At 41.8% G+C, this 17,191-nt stretch overlaps 1 protein-coding gene across 1 annotated transcript in view; it reads right to left on the reverse strand.

The window, feature by feature from the left end:
* Positions 1–5,438: 5,438 nt before the first annotated feature.
* RAPGEF4 (Rap guanine nucleotide exchange factor 4) overlaps positions 5,439–17,191 on the reverse strand; it is a 236,578-nt gene continuing 224,825 nt past the window's right edge. Inside the window, exons 25-30 of the mRNA XM_015407277.1 lie at positions 14,412–14,502; positions 12,590–12,640; positions 11,884–11,971; positions 11,399–11,463; positions 7,323–7,377; positions 5,439–6,766 (exon numbers count right to left, since the gene is read on the reverse strand). Coding sequence (XP_015262763.1) covers positions 6,639–6,766; positions 7,323–7,377; positions 11,399–11,463; positions 11,884–11,971; positions 12,590–12,640; positions 14,412–14,502 — 478 coding nt within the window. The 3' untranslated portion in view covers positions 5,439–6,638. The remainder of the gene's footprint in view (positions 6,767–7,322; positions 7,378–11,398; positions 11,464–11,883; positions 11,972–12,589; positions 12,641–14,411; positions 14,503–17,191) is intronic.

The raw sequence follows: 17,191 nt of genomic DNA on the forward strand, positions 1-17,191 counted from the left end.
AACAGCATACTCAAGATTGCAACAGCACAGACATTTTGATGCAATTATTCAGAGCAAGAGGTGTCAGTTATCAGAGACTGTTAAACAAAATATTGCAAGAGTGCTAATGTTTAAAGCATGTTTTTATTTTAAGTAAAAAACCCACCCTTTGTGCTTGTGTCCTTTATAAAGTTTATATCTCTGCTACCTGACATTACATTTTATGACACACATGGCTTGGCGCAACAAGGTCTCATTTATGTCAGATCCAGCCCTCATAACAAATGAGTTTGACACCCCTGATTTAATGCATCATGTTAATATTTATGCTTTGCTTCAGTTCTGTTTTCAGGTTTCTGGTTGGTTCCAGATTTCTACAATACAAATCCTTTTGCACTGTTTACTGGATGGCCCATCTTGTTGTGTACTGACTTATTCTGCATAATCCATCTTGATTCCCAGTAAGAAAGGCGGACTGTAAATAACTTGAATGAATGAATACTAACTTGAGTGATGGCTCTGAGATTTGGGGGAGAGCATTGGATGTTGTTTTATTAACTTTTATATGTATTTTAATCAGCTGCTCTGTTATAATTCTATATCTGCTCATCCAGTCACAGTGTTTTAACATCTAAACCTTCATACTTAAAAATGATTTGCTGTGTGAACTTGTATCTGGTTGTGGACTGTAATAAATTATATTCATTCATTCATTGGATGTGAATCATGGGAATGAGCCTAGAGATAGAAATACTAATCAATACTTGCCTCTTGGTTTCCAATTTGGCTTGGGCAATCTGTCGGTCTCTGCCTGACCTGCCTGCTGACAAGGCTGGCATGGTTCCCAGCACAACAGAAAAAAAATTCCCAATGTCAGCTCAGGGAGTTGTAAACTGGGCTTTGGCCATTCTGAACCTCATGATAAAAAGTTTGTTTTTGCATGAGGTTCTGGATGACAGCGACAGGTTTCTCTTTTCATGTTTGTTTCCACTCCCTACAACAGTGCTGGGCTGAGCAGCTTCCAGCAGACTGTGCAGTCCACATTCTGTTATTTTTCAAGTGGGATTTCAGAATCAGAAAACATGTGTGGCAATTTGCAACCTGCTGTTTGTCAGTGGTTCCTGAGAATAATGGAAGAACAGGGATGGGTGCATGCCGTGACAGAAACATTGGGGAGTTTTTTTCCACTGAGTAGGTAGGTTTTTAGATTGACCCATAATTGTACTTAACCAGCTCTTTTCAACCTGAGCCTTCATGTCTTTAACCTCAGGGCCCCCCATTTATTTATTTATAATTTATAAACTGGGAATGGGGGAAGTTCCATTATAAGAGGCAAAGGGGCATTTGGATGGGGGGAGCTAAATCCCCTCCACTGCCCACTACTTACAATGAGGAAACTGTCCTCTGGCACCAGTTTGCTTTTAGCTGGGCTCTGTTGCTAAAAGTCAGCTCCAAGAAAAGTTCCAAGAGTCTGCGGAATTAAGACTGGGAATGTTCTATACTCCTGACCAATGCTCCCTCCAAGCTATGGAGTCCTGTGAGCAAAAATTCCACTTTGTGAGCTCCTGTCATTAAAGCTGTGAGCAAGCAATTTGGCTGTTGCACAAATTAGTTTGCTCTGGAGCCATCCTTCCTGAGCTAGGACAAAAATATGTGAGCCGGAGGCTAAAAAACTGTGAGTTAGCTCATGCTAACTCAGCTTAGAGGGAACACTGTTCCTGACCCATGGATCCATTGGTCTTTAAACAGAACCTTCCCACACTCTGCTTTAGACAGGATTTGGACTTGTGATTATCGTAAATTTCTTATTCTGTTGTTTTGATCCCTCCCCTTTGATTGTACTCCTGCCTTGTGAGAAACTAATTTTTGATTCCCAGTTCTGTTTCCTTGCTGTAAATTTGTCTTGTGAAGTGTGTGCATTTTGCTCAATAGTATTTGTGCATCAATAAATAACATTATACATAAGTATCCATATCGTAATGGTTTGCATTGCACATCTATTGAAAACATTTGTGTATAATAACCATTTATTTAAATTTATATCTTGATTTTCTCCATGTAGATCCAATGTATACAAAACACAAAGCTGACAGCAAAATAGGGGGAGAACTGAACCATTAACAAAAATATATAAAAAGAAGAAAAGGGGGGGGGATTAGACCATCCCACACTGGGAAATACCTGAGAGTAAAGGTCTGAGTATGTGTTGTCTTGGGCTAGATGCTCTTTCTGGAATTCATGCTTTCTCTCATGTTTCCTGAGGGTCAACTACCCCTACTGACAAGCGGGGTTTACAGAAGAACAGATTCAGGGGTTCCAGTGCATTCCTTAAGTGAGCGAGTTAATCCCTATCAGGGCTTTTTTTTTATTTTTTAAGTGTCGGAATTCTCAAGGGGGAAATGAAGTTTTCAATCTGTATATTGACAACTCATGAACTTTTAAACATTTTTAAAAGAATTTTTGTCAAAGAGGTTCTGGAACTCCGTTCCGACACATTCCCCCCCCCCAAAAAGCCCTGATCCCTCCTATCTGCACTGTCCCTTATATTCATGATGCTACAGAAGGGATGTGCCTGTGTGGAGGGAGAAAACTGTCCAAAAAGCAACATGGTGGCTGTAGTTCACGCTCAGGCAGATTCCACTGAGGACATGGGCACGATTCGGATGTCACGAGAAGCCACTTTTATAGGTTAGTGGTTAGTTTGTTAAAATCAGGCATCACTCGGTGACAGTGGGCCTCAATAAATCCTGGCTCCAGTGCCTTTTCCCCAGCTGAGGCCTGGGTTGCATCTTATCCTTCACTAGGACTCCCAACTACAGACCGAGCCTTGCTGGGCCACCAACTCCCTCATCACTGGCCAGAGCAGCACACAGCCATGGAGCCGCACTTCCCACAACCGGCAACCTTAGTTGCCTACCCTGATGTGTAATCCCTTCTCATTACCAGAGTAGACTCTTGAAGCAACTACTGCATGCCCAACCCACCCACTCCCTGCTTGGGGTTTCTCACATTCTTGATTTATTTTAGACATTTACACCCCAGCTCTTCTTTCTGATGGGAGCCCGAAACTGGCATACAATAATACAAAAATACAATATCAAAATGTCCTGACCAGGCTAGCTGAATCTCAGATCTTGGAAACCAAGCTGGGTCGGCCAGGATTAGATGTTGGGTGTCCAGGGTTGCTACACAGAGGCAGGCAATAACAAACCACCTCTGAATGCCTCTTGCCTTGAAAACCCTACAGGGTGGCCAAAGGTTGTCTGTGACATGTTGGCAAAAAAAAAAAGAAAGAAAGCTGGATTTTTTTTCTCCCTTCAAAGTACCACCCACCAAATACCAGAAGCATTCCCACAAGCAAATCCCAACAAGGGAACCAGCAAGACCAAGTGTAAATAGAGTTTTGTATGCACGTTTCTGTAGCAAGTGCCCTGTTGTTTGTTGTTGTTCAGTCGCACAGTTGAGTCCGACTCCTTGCGATCCCATGGACCATATCACACCAGGCTCTCCAGTCTTCCGCTGTCCTCCAGAGTTTGCTCAGTTTCATGTCCGTTGCATCTATGACACTGTCTAACCATCTCATCCTTTGCCATCCCCTTCTTCTTTTACGCTCACTCATTCCCAGCATCAGGGTCTTCTCCAGTGAGTGTTCCCTTCTCATTTGGTGGCCAAAGTATTTGAGCTTCATCTTCAGTATCTGGCCTTCCAGCAAGTGCCCTACAGAGTTAAAATTGGCAAAGGTTCTTCTGACACTTCATTTTCCCTATACACATAAGGAAGGCAAGAGCCAGCATTCCTGGACCTTTAAAAGGGCAGAGGAGAGGAAAGGGATGAGGCTGTTGCCAGGCAGACTAGCAGTCAAAGACATGGACACAGAAACTGCTAGGGAAAGGCAAGAGAGGCTTCAATTTTGAGCCATTTGTGCTCAACGTACAGTCATCTCCATAAGTTGAGGAGGGTGAGAAGCAGCACCAGGGAACAAACCAGAAGTAGGATGTGCACCTCCACACATCATGGGAAACCACTGTTTAGGCTAACTATCATTGATAAACCAACCTCAGTTGATCTGAGGTGCCTGACCAACCATAGTTAATAGGGCAGCCTGAATTCAGACAATCAACTGTCCACTGAACGTGTGATGTCTGAGCAAAGACACTTCATCGATTACAACATAAAGAATGTGAAACATTCAGGACCCTTCAAAACCCAGTTGTTTCACACGCCAACATTTCTGCTTCTCATCAATATTTTTCTCTGACGATCCCACTAACAGCAGCAGAACACAAAGTTCCAAAAAGCTCTCAGTGCATTTAAAAACACACACACACACACAAAAATTGCTTTACGAGATGTAAATTGTCCCCATCCTTGAAGGTGGATGTTGACATGAAACCTAATGAGAAGGATATCAATTGTCGTAAGTGTTAATTTAAGCTGTTTATTTTGTCATCAACATCTAGCTCCTTCGAGACCATGGGGGGTGGCTTGAGTGGCACAGAGGAGAATACTGTTGTTTCAAAAGCAGCATTAGTTTGATCATTTATAAATTCCTGCACACCAGCTGCGTTCCTCGAATATTCATGCCACCACAATTAATACCATTAGGGAGGGAACACAGACATCCTCCAAGATTATAGCTGTAAAGTATCAGATAACATTTTTCTTAACCCTGTTCTGTTTTTCTGTGCAAAACATAGGCTGAAGTTCCTTTTCTAAAAATGCTTCTTCCACCCTAAAATGTGTATGTGTGGGGAACCAAGAGACTCAATTCATCTGCTTTTTTACACTTAAGGAGCCGTTTTGCCCAATACCCCTTACCACAATCCTGATCAGGCTACTTTATGATTCCAGCAAATTCTGAGGTAATTTCCTCAGTCCCTCCCACAATCAAGAAAACTTGGTCTAACAATAGTCGTTCTCCAATTTTAGTGTTAGTTTAAATTCAAGCTGTGGACTGGATTACAGCCTAGTGTCTTAAAATCATTTTTTTTTAAAGGGTGGCAATATGAGCGAGGCTGTCATTTGGGAAGAGACAGTATCCCTCACTTCAGTTTTGAAGGAGTATTTTCCCCTTGTTCATCCCCGGAATTCTCCCTTATATCCATTTGACACTGAGCAGATGCATGTATTTTGAAACATGTGTGGCTCAGTTATTTCTTTTGACTGAGAAAGCAATTTTTATTTAATTATTACGCAGTGTTTTTTAGATACTTTTGGTCGGTTCGTTTCCTTGCAGAAAAGGATTTATAGCCCAGATACTTGATCATCATAGCAGTAGAGCCACCTTCTTCTTTGGTTTAAGCACCTCTGAACCCACACACATTAATGAAGTGACTAAGAGAGGAGAGGAAAACTCCGAGCGCTTAAAGCAGAGTTCAGCTGCAGTCCCCATTAGGAAAAAGGCAGTATCTATAGTAATAGATTAACAGAGGTCAAAGTACAAAATAACAGATGGCTCTAATTTTTAATAAAGGATGGCAAACAGACTTCTCTTGGCTGTTACATTTGATAGTGCATTTTATTTACATACAACACATTTTTCTCCTGGCTGCAAAATGTACATCAAATTGTACTTCAATTACATGCTAAATAAGAAGTAGGTAAAAAAAGTAATTTTATGGCACGACGACTAATACATAAAACAAATAACTCCATAACACAGGATGAGCATTAACATTTCTGTAGGCCACCTAACTACAAAGTGCAAAACGTATGCCAAAATTAGACCTAGTCAAGAATTAACACGAAGTTGCTGATATTGAAAGTTTCATTGTCCAGAAAAAGATTACCCTGAAATTACTTGTGCAGATTGTGCTCTCACTGATAGTGTTTGTGTGGGTTTCTTTCTTTTTTTTGCTTCTTCTAATGCTGTTTTCTGAAAACCTCTTTCATTCTGTAGTGTTTTTTTTTGTATAGTCCTGACTAGCAGCTAAAAACAACAACCCTAAAAGAAATGAAATGTAAACAATAGGCACCTCCTGTAGAAGAAACCCCCATAAATCCTGGGGTTTATTTAAGTGGTCACGATGCATTACTGTAGTAAGGCAAATGCATTTAAGAGATGACTTTTAAAAATATCCTGTTGCAGGGAAAGGCTTTTACTACTCCCTGAATACTAAAGCCGTGGCAATGTGTTCGTATACCTACTTTATGCCATTAGTTTTTGTTTTTTGTTTTGACACTGGTGCTCATGTGGACTAAACATGCAAAACCATGGCAGAATACAGCCTTGAATTTGATAACGGAGGAGAAAATACTGCAATTTCTTCCATTAGCTAAGAGATCCCATCTATATATTCCTTGAAAATGGCAGAAGTTTTAGGTTCATAATTTATCAACTAGTTTACCGATTCCTTCCAGTGCCTTGTGTCCCCCACCCCGTTTTAAAGATTTCTATTATGTACAAGACTTTTTAGTATGTTTCAAAATTAACTAAGTGCATACCATGTGAGGCCCCTCCCAGTTGCGATGGCGAACGATCTCATTAATCTCATCTGTTATTTCTCCAACGGCAGGTACATTGTGCGTCAATTACCTAGGACATTTGGAATCTGTTGTTGCTTACATTTGTAGTGGCAGTGCAGCAGCAGGGAAGAGGTGGCATTCTTAACAAATGACCTTGGAGTCGAGAAAAAGGGAGGCGGAGTCGTTGGAAACATTTAAGCACGGCGTGGTTCTAGGCGATGGGACATCTGCGATAAAGTCCTCTGGTTGTCAATCACACTTAATTGCCGTACGTAACTTCGGACATCCTGATGGTTCTTATTTGCCAGAGATGCATCAGGGCCTAAGGAAACAGAAATTATGTCCTGTTGGTATTCTTAGTTATAAATAAATCTGCACAGCATATACAACTCTCTCTTCGCCACTAACAAAATCATATCTTTTTATTTGTTTATATACTTCATTCACAGTCAGCCTTTCTTGTTCAGACTCATGGTGGATCACAATTAAAAACAAATGCAACATTAATGGTACAAAACATAGAGCGAACAGTAAAAAAAACCACCTGGATTATGAAACACAGAATATTCTATATTAATATAAAATAATATAATCCACAAACATGCCCTATTGAAGTAAATAGACTAAATGGTAATTTTGTCTTGTTTTAATTAATTTAACTGCAATATTGCCAGTCATGCTTCATGATACATTATTTTAGGAGCTCAGACAACATTTACAATGTCTCAAAACTATATAGTCGGTTGTCTCCTAAAAAGACCCCAGGGCACTATGCAGTTAAAAGCTTATGTCAAAGGGAGCAGACTAGTCAATAACCCTTGATATTAGAAGAAGATGGAAATTTTTAGTCATGACAGTACAGACATTACAATACTTACTGAAAGATTGGCTGCGGCAAAATTTCACTGTTCTGACAGTGTTGGAAATCATGCGCTAAAAGGAAAATATAATCATAATTAGATATACACAACTGTTCTGACTTGGGTGGTCCAGGCGAGCCCAGTTTTGTCAGACCTTGGTAGCTAAACATATGTGGAAGGGAGGCCACCACAGAATGCCAGGATTACCGCAGAGAGGCAGGTAATGGCAAACATGTTTGTGTGCGTGTGTATATGTAACAAAATAAATAACTAAACAAATTTAAATACTAAATAAATATAACCAACTAACTATACATACACACACATCTACCAAAAGATATTCTACAGGGCAGAATGCCCAATATTCCTTGATATGAGTAAAACAAGTCAAATTAGTTTATAATCTCACATGGTGTTCAAGTCACATGCCCACTACACACAGATGCCCCCTTTGGGGCTTTTCAGCACCCTGTTCTTGTTCCTGCTTAACTTCTTAGCTCCATCAGGTTTTCCCCTTCCTTACACGCAGTATTGTTTGCTGGTTACTGCTTTCCCAGTTTTAACCTTTTCCGTTGTTTTTTCGGATTATTTTTGTGGTGGTCTGAAAAAACATGGGGAAACTGGGGGGGGGGGAGCCCCAGTATTCTACTCCTACAATTTTTTTGCTGTAAGAGTGAGGGACAAAAATGGTGCTGGATTCAGAGAAAATAAAAATAACAAGTGGAATTAAAATACCAGGAAGCAACCCCCTTTGTCATAATGGATCCAACAATTTAGCTTCCATTTGTGCCTTCAAACTCTGTTGCTGGGAAAGCCATGTCATCCTAAATCTCAACCCAGTGTGAGACGATGGTTACTCTGATTGAGTAATTCTAAACAGAATCATATAACCCTTTGAAGTCAACGGGTTTAGAACTCTGAACCCACTGAAGTCAAGGAGCTTAGAACTTTGTATAGGGCTGCACTGAGCTTGCCGTGAGCTCACCCAGATACATACACAGCTATCCAAGTTCAGGCTGAGGACAGCTTAGAATAGTGGCAATGGGCCAGCACATTATCTGCTAATCCGCTCCTAGACTAGGCTTCAAAACGTTATCAATATTCATGTATACCATACAGAAAAACTACTAAGGGTTTCAAGTCAAATCCTTTTTGCATAATCTTTATGTTCCAAACCCGAAATAATGCTTGCCCCCTCTTTCTCCCCCTCCCCTTCATAAGGAGCAGTGTATGAACTCCCTTTGTCTGCATCCATAAAACCTGAAAACCAATATGCACAAATTCTCTAATCCTCATTTCACACCTCAAGGGTGAAGAGACTCAGTCAAAAGAACCAGTGGTTGATGGCGCTATTCTATCGTGCCACGGATGGAAGAGTTTGTGTGGCGGATCCTCCTCGGAATAGCCTGCGGCTGCTTTTGGCAAGGGCCATGGCAGTGATACTTGGGGAAGCACAGTATATAACGAAGTTGGTTGCTTTTCCTTCAGTGCAAGGTTCTCTAAACAGTGCTCGTCTATGTGCATATGCATCACAGCCTTCCAAGAAGGAGACATGACACTGTCAGGAGGATTACTTGTGGGCATAGTGTTGCAGGTGGGCAGACCTCCACTGATGCCTCTCAAGGACTTTTTCAGCCCAACTGTGCACCCCACTTGCTCCAAATTCTGGGCAGGATGGGAGATACCAACTGCAATGGCAACACACCCCGGTGTCCTGGACCGAGCAGAACCGATAGTCCATGGCTGGGTGGGGAAGCAGCTGTGTGGATATACCGAGGCATTGGATAATGTATGGCCAGGTGGAAAAGGCAGTACTCCTGTATGAAGCTGCCGGGTACTGAAACAGATCATCAGTCCATCAAGGTCAGTATTGTCTACTCAGACTGGCAGCAGCTCTCCAGGGTCTTTCGTATCACCATCAGATCCTTTTAACTGGAGTTCCCGGGGATTGAACCTGGGACCTTCTGAATGCAAGGCACAAGCTCTTCCACTGAGCCACAGCCTCTCCCCTGCATGTCTGAATTCTGTAGGACACTTCAGATTTATTAGCCGGCTAGCTTTTTAGGGTGCTTTTGAATATATTACAATTCCTTGTGCTCGTGTTGGTTTTAGAATTGTTCGTGGTGGTTACATTTTATTACGTAAATATTTAAATCAAGAATGCAGCAGTTAAAGGTACCAAATAAATAAATACATTTCAGCAGCCTTTCTCACTCCTGCATGAAAACATGCACTTCCCCAGATCCCCTCTTTTTAGAACAGTTCTGTCTAACCAGTTTGGTGTGGTGGTTAAGTGCGCGGACTCTAATCTGGGAGAGTCGGGTTTGATTCCCCACTCCTCCGCTTGCACCTGGCTGGATGACCTTGGGCAAGCCGTAGCTCTGACAAGAGCTGTTCTTGAAAAAGAGCAGTTTCTGTCAGAGCTCTCTCAGCCCCACCGACCTCACAGGGTGTCTGTTGTGGGGAGGGGAAGGGAAAGGAGTGTGTAAGCCGCTCTGAGACTCCTTTGGGTAGTGAAGGGCGGGGTATCAATCCAATCTCTTCTTCTTCTTCTCTTCTTCTTATTATAGCCTGTTTGTCATCCTAACAGTATAAGTGCCACATACTACTACTTGAGTGCTTAGGACTTCCTGCAAGCCCACAGGCCTTATGGGTGAGTCTGTAAATAGGGCAATGCGATCAAGTTTTGAAAATGCTGAGGTCAGATTAAAAAAATGAAAGCAAAGCTGGTTTGGCCACAGATCAAATGCCAGTCCTCCCAAAGAGCAGAAGAAGTGTTCAACCTGTACCTAAAGAGGACCGCTTCAGACTGACAGGGGATCAGACAATATCCCCTGGTCATAAAAAGAGAGAGAAAAGATTAAGCTAGACCTCAAGTCCAGTAGCACCTTGGAGACCAACAAGATGTTTTTGGGTATAAGCATTTGAGAGTCATGGCTTCCTTCGTCAGGTACTGAATTCAGCTGTTCTACAGTATACCAACATGGCTACACTCTACACCAAGGTTCAGCTAGAATCCTTTCCTCCTGCCGTTTAGTTTTCTGCCTTCAAGAAATCTTTTTAAATAGAAGGTACTGAAATCTTGTCAGCCTCCACCTGAGATACAGGTTGAACGTATCATCTGTTCCTGGTGAGCAGCGGACCTCAGGCACAAGATCTTCATCACAAGTAAAAAAGAAAGGTTGTTGAATCCGTTGTCAAATGTGGACCATCCTTACAAGCTTCAGAGGTGGTGCTGCTTGCTCAACATGCCACATCGAATCCATTTGCTAAATTAAAATAGTTTTTAAATGGGTGTTAAAGCAGTACAGCTGCCACCAGCATTACATTAGATCACACCGGCTTGGCGTGTAGGATGTTGCCCTCTAGAGGCTTATTGGAAGATAATTTTCACTCCAACAGTTTAAAGGGAGAGAAAAAAAAGAGATCGAAACATACATTCTCTTAACTGATGGGTATTGAGGAAACCTGTTTTCTAAGGAAGCGGGGAGGTCAATAATTGCCTAACCATTGGAAACAAAAGTGATACCTGCCAGCAAAATTGGCCACTGGAAAAAATGATAATAACAGAGAGATAAATAATAGTTTTATGAGAGATTCTGGTACGGCTTCACTCAGTCAGTGCTATACAAAACTAACAGGAGTGTAAGCTGGAATTAACGGTTTTCTTGGATGGCTAAAATTAAATTATCAGCTCATTTATAGCCTCAGAGTTACAAGTGCACTAGAATCTGAGACTCTTTGCAACTCTGAATAGATTGACATTTTGAAAGCTCCTTGCCTGCTCCTCGGCCCCCGAAGCTGTTCTTCATGACCACCGTAGGCTCAAATTCACACTTCCCTTTCAGCCTCTTCCCTGATGTTTGTGTGAAAAGCAGAAAGGCAGTTTCCAAAATTTCAGGTTTCTGAATGATAGGTGGCCATGCAAGCCTGACGTTCCAACACTTCCTATGCGTTACAGTGTAGGTAATATTTTTCAAAAACCATATCCAAAACCAACCTAAGATTTCAACCGGTTGTGGATACCACAGAGAGCTGAGTCTTCACCTTTATAGATTATTATTGTATTTTCCATTGGAATATAGGCTACGTACCATTTTTTCAAAGTTTACTAGACTGTCGATGAATGTCTTGTTCCCTTCATGAGTAAATGTCATGTCTGCAATGTAAAAAAAAGCGGAGCCCATATAACTGCCAGTAATTAAACTGTGACATTAAATTCAAGACCATACACACTGTTTCTTGATGTTCATGTACCCAATTAGACTGCATTTGCACATAAAAATCAGTAAAATACCAGGCTGTTCATAGATATATAAAAAATCAAAGACTTTCCCCCACTTGTAACCACCAGAAATACTTAGATTTATGAAATAACCGTTTACTTTTCTGCTTCCATGATTTGTCAAAATGGAACCAGCAGTGTAATCCTAAACAGAGTTATTTTCTTCTAAGCCTATTGGTTTCCATGGTCTTAAAAGAGTGTAACTCTGCTTAGGATTGCAGTGAACATCCCTCATGAGACAGAGATGACAAATTGGGCTTGCTGCATTGATCTTGCTGCATTTCCACTCATTACCTTTTAGAAGCAAAGGCATAAATGGAATTACGGGAGGTTCCTGCTTAGCCACAGTGAGTCTGTAGGCCCGATGGTTTCTTGAAGGGTCCTAAGAAAACAAAAAAATGTTCAGCCGTTTTATTTACAAACAACAACTGTTATGTTACATTGCAATGATCTTGAGGTCTAATTTTCGGAAAAGACTTCCTTAAAAACAAAGAGCCACAAATGACATCATCATCAGTTTGCCTATTCTGTATAAGTTACAGGTTCTCTAATTACAATTACAATGTCATTATTTCTGTCTGTTATCACATGGGAAAACTACAGGCATAGTGACAAACAATGTGCATATCTGAACAGAATTCTCTCATTTTTCTCTTTTGAGCTTCTGCTGGGTCAGCTCCTGTAAAGCTGTAAAACCATGACTCTGGAACAATAATGCACAATAAAATCTAAAGCCAGAATGGACAATCAAGCAGAGATATAAAGGGACAATATAGTTTTCTAAATTTCCCAGGTCGACTTTAAGCAGGGCACACATTTTCTCAGAATGGGTTCCCTGAGAGTGTAATTTATTAGTCATACATGCCCATTTTATCAGCACTATAATGGGATCATAAACTCCTTAAAGTCAAACAAGGACACATAAAATGTTAAAAAACAGAGGAATTCAGTTCAGGTACTCAGAAACAGAATGGATCCGCGAAACTCTGTTGTCATTTACCATTAAGCTTTCAAACTCTGCATAGATCTTCTTGAACTTGCTTGGAAGTTTCTGTCAATAAAAAATAATTATATTTAGAACTCTTGTGTCAAGTCAAGGTTGATTTGACCCTGCTTTTTATGTTAAACAATACTCCCCCCCCCATCAGCATGTGTGGCCCCAAGCACATGATTCTCTTTCCCCATCAGCCATGTACACGAAGTGCTGCACACCCACTTCCACATGCAAGGGCAGACTTAATTGTCACCACAGCTCTTTTAACACAGCCTTGAGATGGAAGAGACTGTTCCCTTTGCCACCCTGTTTGTAACAATGCGGCAAAGAAAAATACAGTAAGTCTCCTAGCAACCAGATTATAAATAGAGAGCCACAAACTTGGAACAGATTTGGATCCAAACCTGGGGGGGGGGGTGAGAATACCAAGAAGGGATAGATTTTCCTCTTGGTCCTCAGAAAGTTATATGGCAGCAAAGGAATCCGTTTCACCATCTGGCTTTCCCAAGAAATTTTCCGGTGGGAATTTCTATTTTTTACTATATTTAACCCTGCAGTCATAGCAATCCAGCTACATTGTTTATAGAAAACCACTGCGTAGATTCTGGTCTAATTCTGGGACCGGGAATCCTAGTTCGGAGATTGCTCAAGGTAGTACACGTGCCCTGCCCCAAAGTTGGTGTTCCCAACAAGCCTGAGTGGTAGGTTAGGCTGAGAGAGAGTGACCGGCTCAAAGTTCAGAGAGGAATAGGAAACTGAACCTGGGTCTCTCAGATCCTAATGTGCTTCTTGGGCAACTGTGTCATATTGGCACCATAACCCTCTGGCTTGGGTTGGAATTACTGGAATATTTATGCTGGTAATCAACGAACCTCTACTTCTCCAAAGGCTTTTACAGGGCAATCCTAAACCGAATTGGTAGTGGAAAGTGCTGTTCAAGTTACAGGCAATTTATGGTGATCCCGTAGGGTTTTCAAGGCAAGAGATGTTCAGGGGCGGTTTGCCATTGCCTGCCTCTGTTTAGCAACCCTGGGATTCCTTGGTGGTCTCCCATCCAAGTACTAATCAGGGCCAACCCTGCTTAGCTTCCCAGAGCTGAGAAGGTCAGGCCAGCCTGGGTCACCCAAGTCAGGGCATGCCAAGTCACACTTTCCTAAGTCCACTGAAATCAGTGAAGCGTATAAGGGTGTAACTCTGCTTAGGGTTGCACTGTTAGACTTACAAAGTTTTATTCAAGGTACGAGCTGTCGTGTGCACGCACACTTTTTCAAATACACTGGAAGGAAGGTAAGGGTCAAACTTATAGAACCTACGTTCCACTCTAATGTATTTGAAAAAGTGGGCCTGCACATGAAAGCTCATACCTTGAATAAAACTTTGTTGGTCTTAAAGGTGCCACTAGACTCTAAATTTGTTCTTCTGCTTCAGACCAACACGGCTACCCACCTGGATCTACTGTTAGACTTGTTCTTCTCAAATGCCAGCCCATCATGATGTATGGCAGACTGCTTTTGAAACTGAGAGGAGTTTCCAATGCAGTCTGTGCTGTGGCTGGCAGTGCGTGTGAATCAGGCCACCAAAGGAGAAAATGTCAAGCATTCCACTGAGCCACTGCAAAGCCCTCACAGGAGCATAAATTCCCGCTAGATCTGTAGAAGTTCCAAACAAAGCAGCAACAAAGGTAATGGACCAAATCGAAGTCAGTATTTGTAAGCTTCCTGTGCAACCCTATGCAGAGTTAGTCCAGTCTAAGCCTGCTGAAGTCAATGGTCTTGGACTGGAGTAGCACTGCGTAGGACTGCACTGCTGCTGGCCAGTGGGAACTTACCTCCCATGTCAGGGTGAGGCGGCTCACAGCAACATTGCTTAGCCCCATGATTACAGCAAAAAAAGAATTCAGGTTTTTGTATTCCTTGCAGCTGAAACAGAAGAGATGGGCAGAGTTAACATAAAAGAGTAAGAAGTTGAGAAAGAGGAAACATAATGAAAGGATTTTTTTTTTTTTTGCAAAGTGTGGCACTTTCATGCACACTGAATACTGCACTTTGCAACTGGATTTTACTGTGTAAAATGTCAAGTCACTTGCAAATGACTACTAAAGTGAATTGAAAGTGGACTGAAAGTGCATTATTCAGCATGTGTGAAAACGCTAACAGTGGAACACAGATTGCAGAAGCACTTGCATGAAGAGTTGCTTGCCTAAGGGCAAGGCAAGGGCACTAACTGATCTTGCATTTGCCAAATGAGAGGAAAAAGAGGTCGTAGTCACTGGATGTGTCGAACCACGTTAGGAGGTAGAGCTGTCCAGCCGAACATTCCTCCCTTCTTAAAGCAGTCGCCTGGGAATCAGTTGCTGATGAAGGACTTGTTTGTAAGTAGGGATGAAATCAAAAAACACAAACTGGGAAAGTCGCTATCATATGCAAAAATGTGTATTAGAATAGCAAACACATCAAGTGTGCAAATGGAAATACATTTATAAGACATACAATATTACAAACCAATTACAGTGTCAACAGTTTTCCAACAATTTACAGTCCAACAGTATCAACAAATTACGAAGGGTTCGGCTTCAACTTCATTTCAATGGAAAACTCATCAGAAGTGATTACCAGCAACCATTATGTATTTGAATCCTATTTTTGCAGATGAACAGAACATTCTCTATGTTACTATGCAGTATACTATTTGGGACTAGCCCTTCAATAGGCTTAAAAACTTTTTATACGTGGGCAAATCTCTATGTGGAGTTCTTACAGCAACTAAATGCTTCTAACAGTGACATATAATTCTTAGCACTGGTAATAATTTCTGATGAAGTTTTCCATCGAAATGAAGTTGAAGCCGGACTCTTCGTAATTTGTTGATACTGTTGGACTGTAAATTGTTGGAAAACTGTTGACACTGTGAACTGTTGGTTTGTAATATTGTATGTCTTATAAATGTATTTCCATTTGCACACTTGATGTGTTTGCTATTCTAATACATATTTTTTGCATATGATAGCAACTTTCCCAGTTTGTGTTTTTTAATTTCTATATACTGGGAGGTTTCTGCTGTGTGGTTATTTGTAAGTAGGGATGGGCATGAACTGGCTCATGAACTAAAGGTCATGAAGAATTTTGGCAGATCAACTGGCATGAACTTTCGAGCAGTCCGTGGAGGTTAGTGAATGGATACACTTCCAGACAGTCTCAGCTCAAACAAAATGTTTTCCAAACTTCAAAGCAACATGGGGGAGTGGGATTCTCCAGCTTTGGAGACACTGTTGTCTATTTCAAACTAGTCATGTCAGTTTTAAGAGGCCCCCCTTCCCCTTAGCCAACATTCCTTTTTGTTCCCACTTTCTTGCACAGAGCTTCAAAATCCCACCCCCCTTGCTTGGATTTATGATCCTGTGCTTTTAAGCTTGCAATGCCAGTGGCACTGGGTTCTGCTGAGCATTCTGCACATTGTAACTGGTCGTGCTGAGCTTGCAAAATCTCCCCCCCCCGGCTTGGATTTCTTCTGACTCTGCTTTAAGATCAGTCCTTTTAAGCTCGCAGTACTCTAGCGGCACTGGGTTCTGCTGGGCATTCTGTACACTGGGCTGGGCCTGAAAAATGTGTTGGACTTGAGAAAATGCCCCCCCTTCAGTTTGTACTGCAGGGATTCTCTGGTTTGACATCAGTCCTCTTTTACTTGCATTACCGCAGTAGCACTCTGCACACTGAACTAGTTATGCTGGGCTTGCAAATTGGGCTTGCTTGGATCATGATTCTGTACTTCGTATCAGTCCTGTTGAGCTGGCATTGCCACAATGGCACTGGTTCTGCTGGGCACTCTTTGCACTGGTACTGCTGGGCACTCTGTACATTGCACTGGTTCTGCTGGGCTTGCAAAAATGTCCCCCACCTTCAGTTTTTGCTGCAGAGATTCTCAGGGACTTTGATTCTGTTCTGTTGGGCTTCTATTGCCCTTGCTTTTTTGCTGGTTTCTTTCCTCAATTGGAAACGATGGAGGAAGAGGGCACTTTCTTTGGGGACACATAACTCAGTCCCCATAAATCCAATCCTCACCAAACTTGGACGGCAGATAGAGGAGAGTTAGCTGCAGATCACCCTGCAAGTTCAGTGTCTCTTGCACACTGGGGAAGCTGTTCTACTGCATCACACACCTCACTAGTTTGTTTAGCTCTTAAAAGTTCATAACAGTCTGTGGTTCGCAAACCAGGCATGCCATGAACTGCATTTTTCTGGTTCATGCCCATCCCTATTTGTAAGCATGCAATTTCACCAGATTCCCAAACAGCAGCTGGGTGTTTGTGGGTACAGGAGCCAGTTCACAGTCGTCTGCTCAACCCAGGATTCTGTGTCTCCATTTGAAAGTATGAACATGTATGTCTGGGCTCTTGACCAAGGCTTTTAATGAACAAAAATCTTTGTACTCACTTATTCTGAACAAATTACAGCACATCTTCCCTTGCTAACTCACATTCACTTTACATTTATTGCTCTTACCAAAAAAAAACCCCCAAGAAACCTGTTGCCATAGTAGCAATTTTTCTCGTGGGAAAGAACTCCACAACACTGAAGTTAATAGAAAGAAATACAACATGGCAATTTATAC

Source organism: Gekko japonicus, unplaced genomic scaffold (genome assembly GCF_001447785.1).
Source record: "Gekko japonicus isolate JY-2015 unplaced genomic scaffold, Gekko_japonicus_V1.1 scaffold66, whole genome shotgun sequence".
NCBI lineage: Eukaryota > Metazoa > Chordata > Lepidosauria > Squamata > Gekkonidae > Gekko > Gekko japonicus.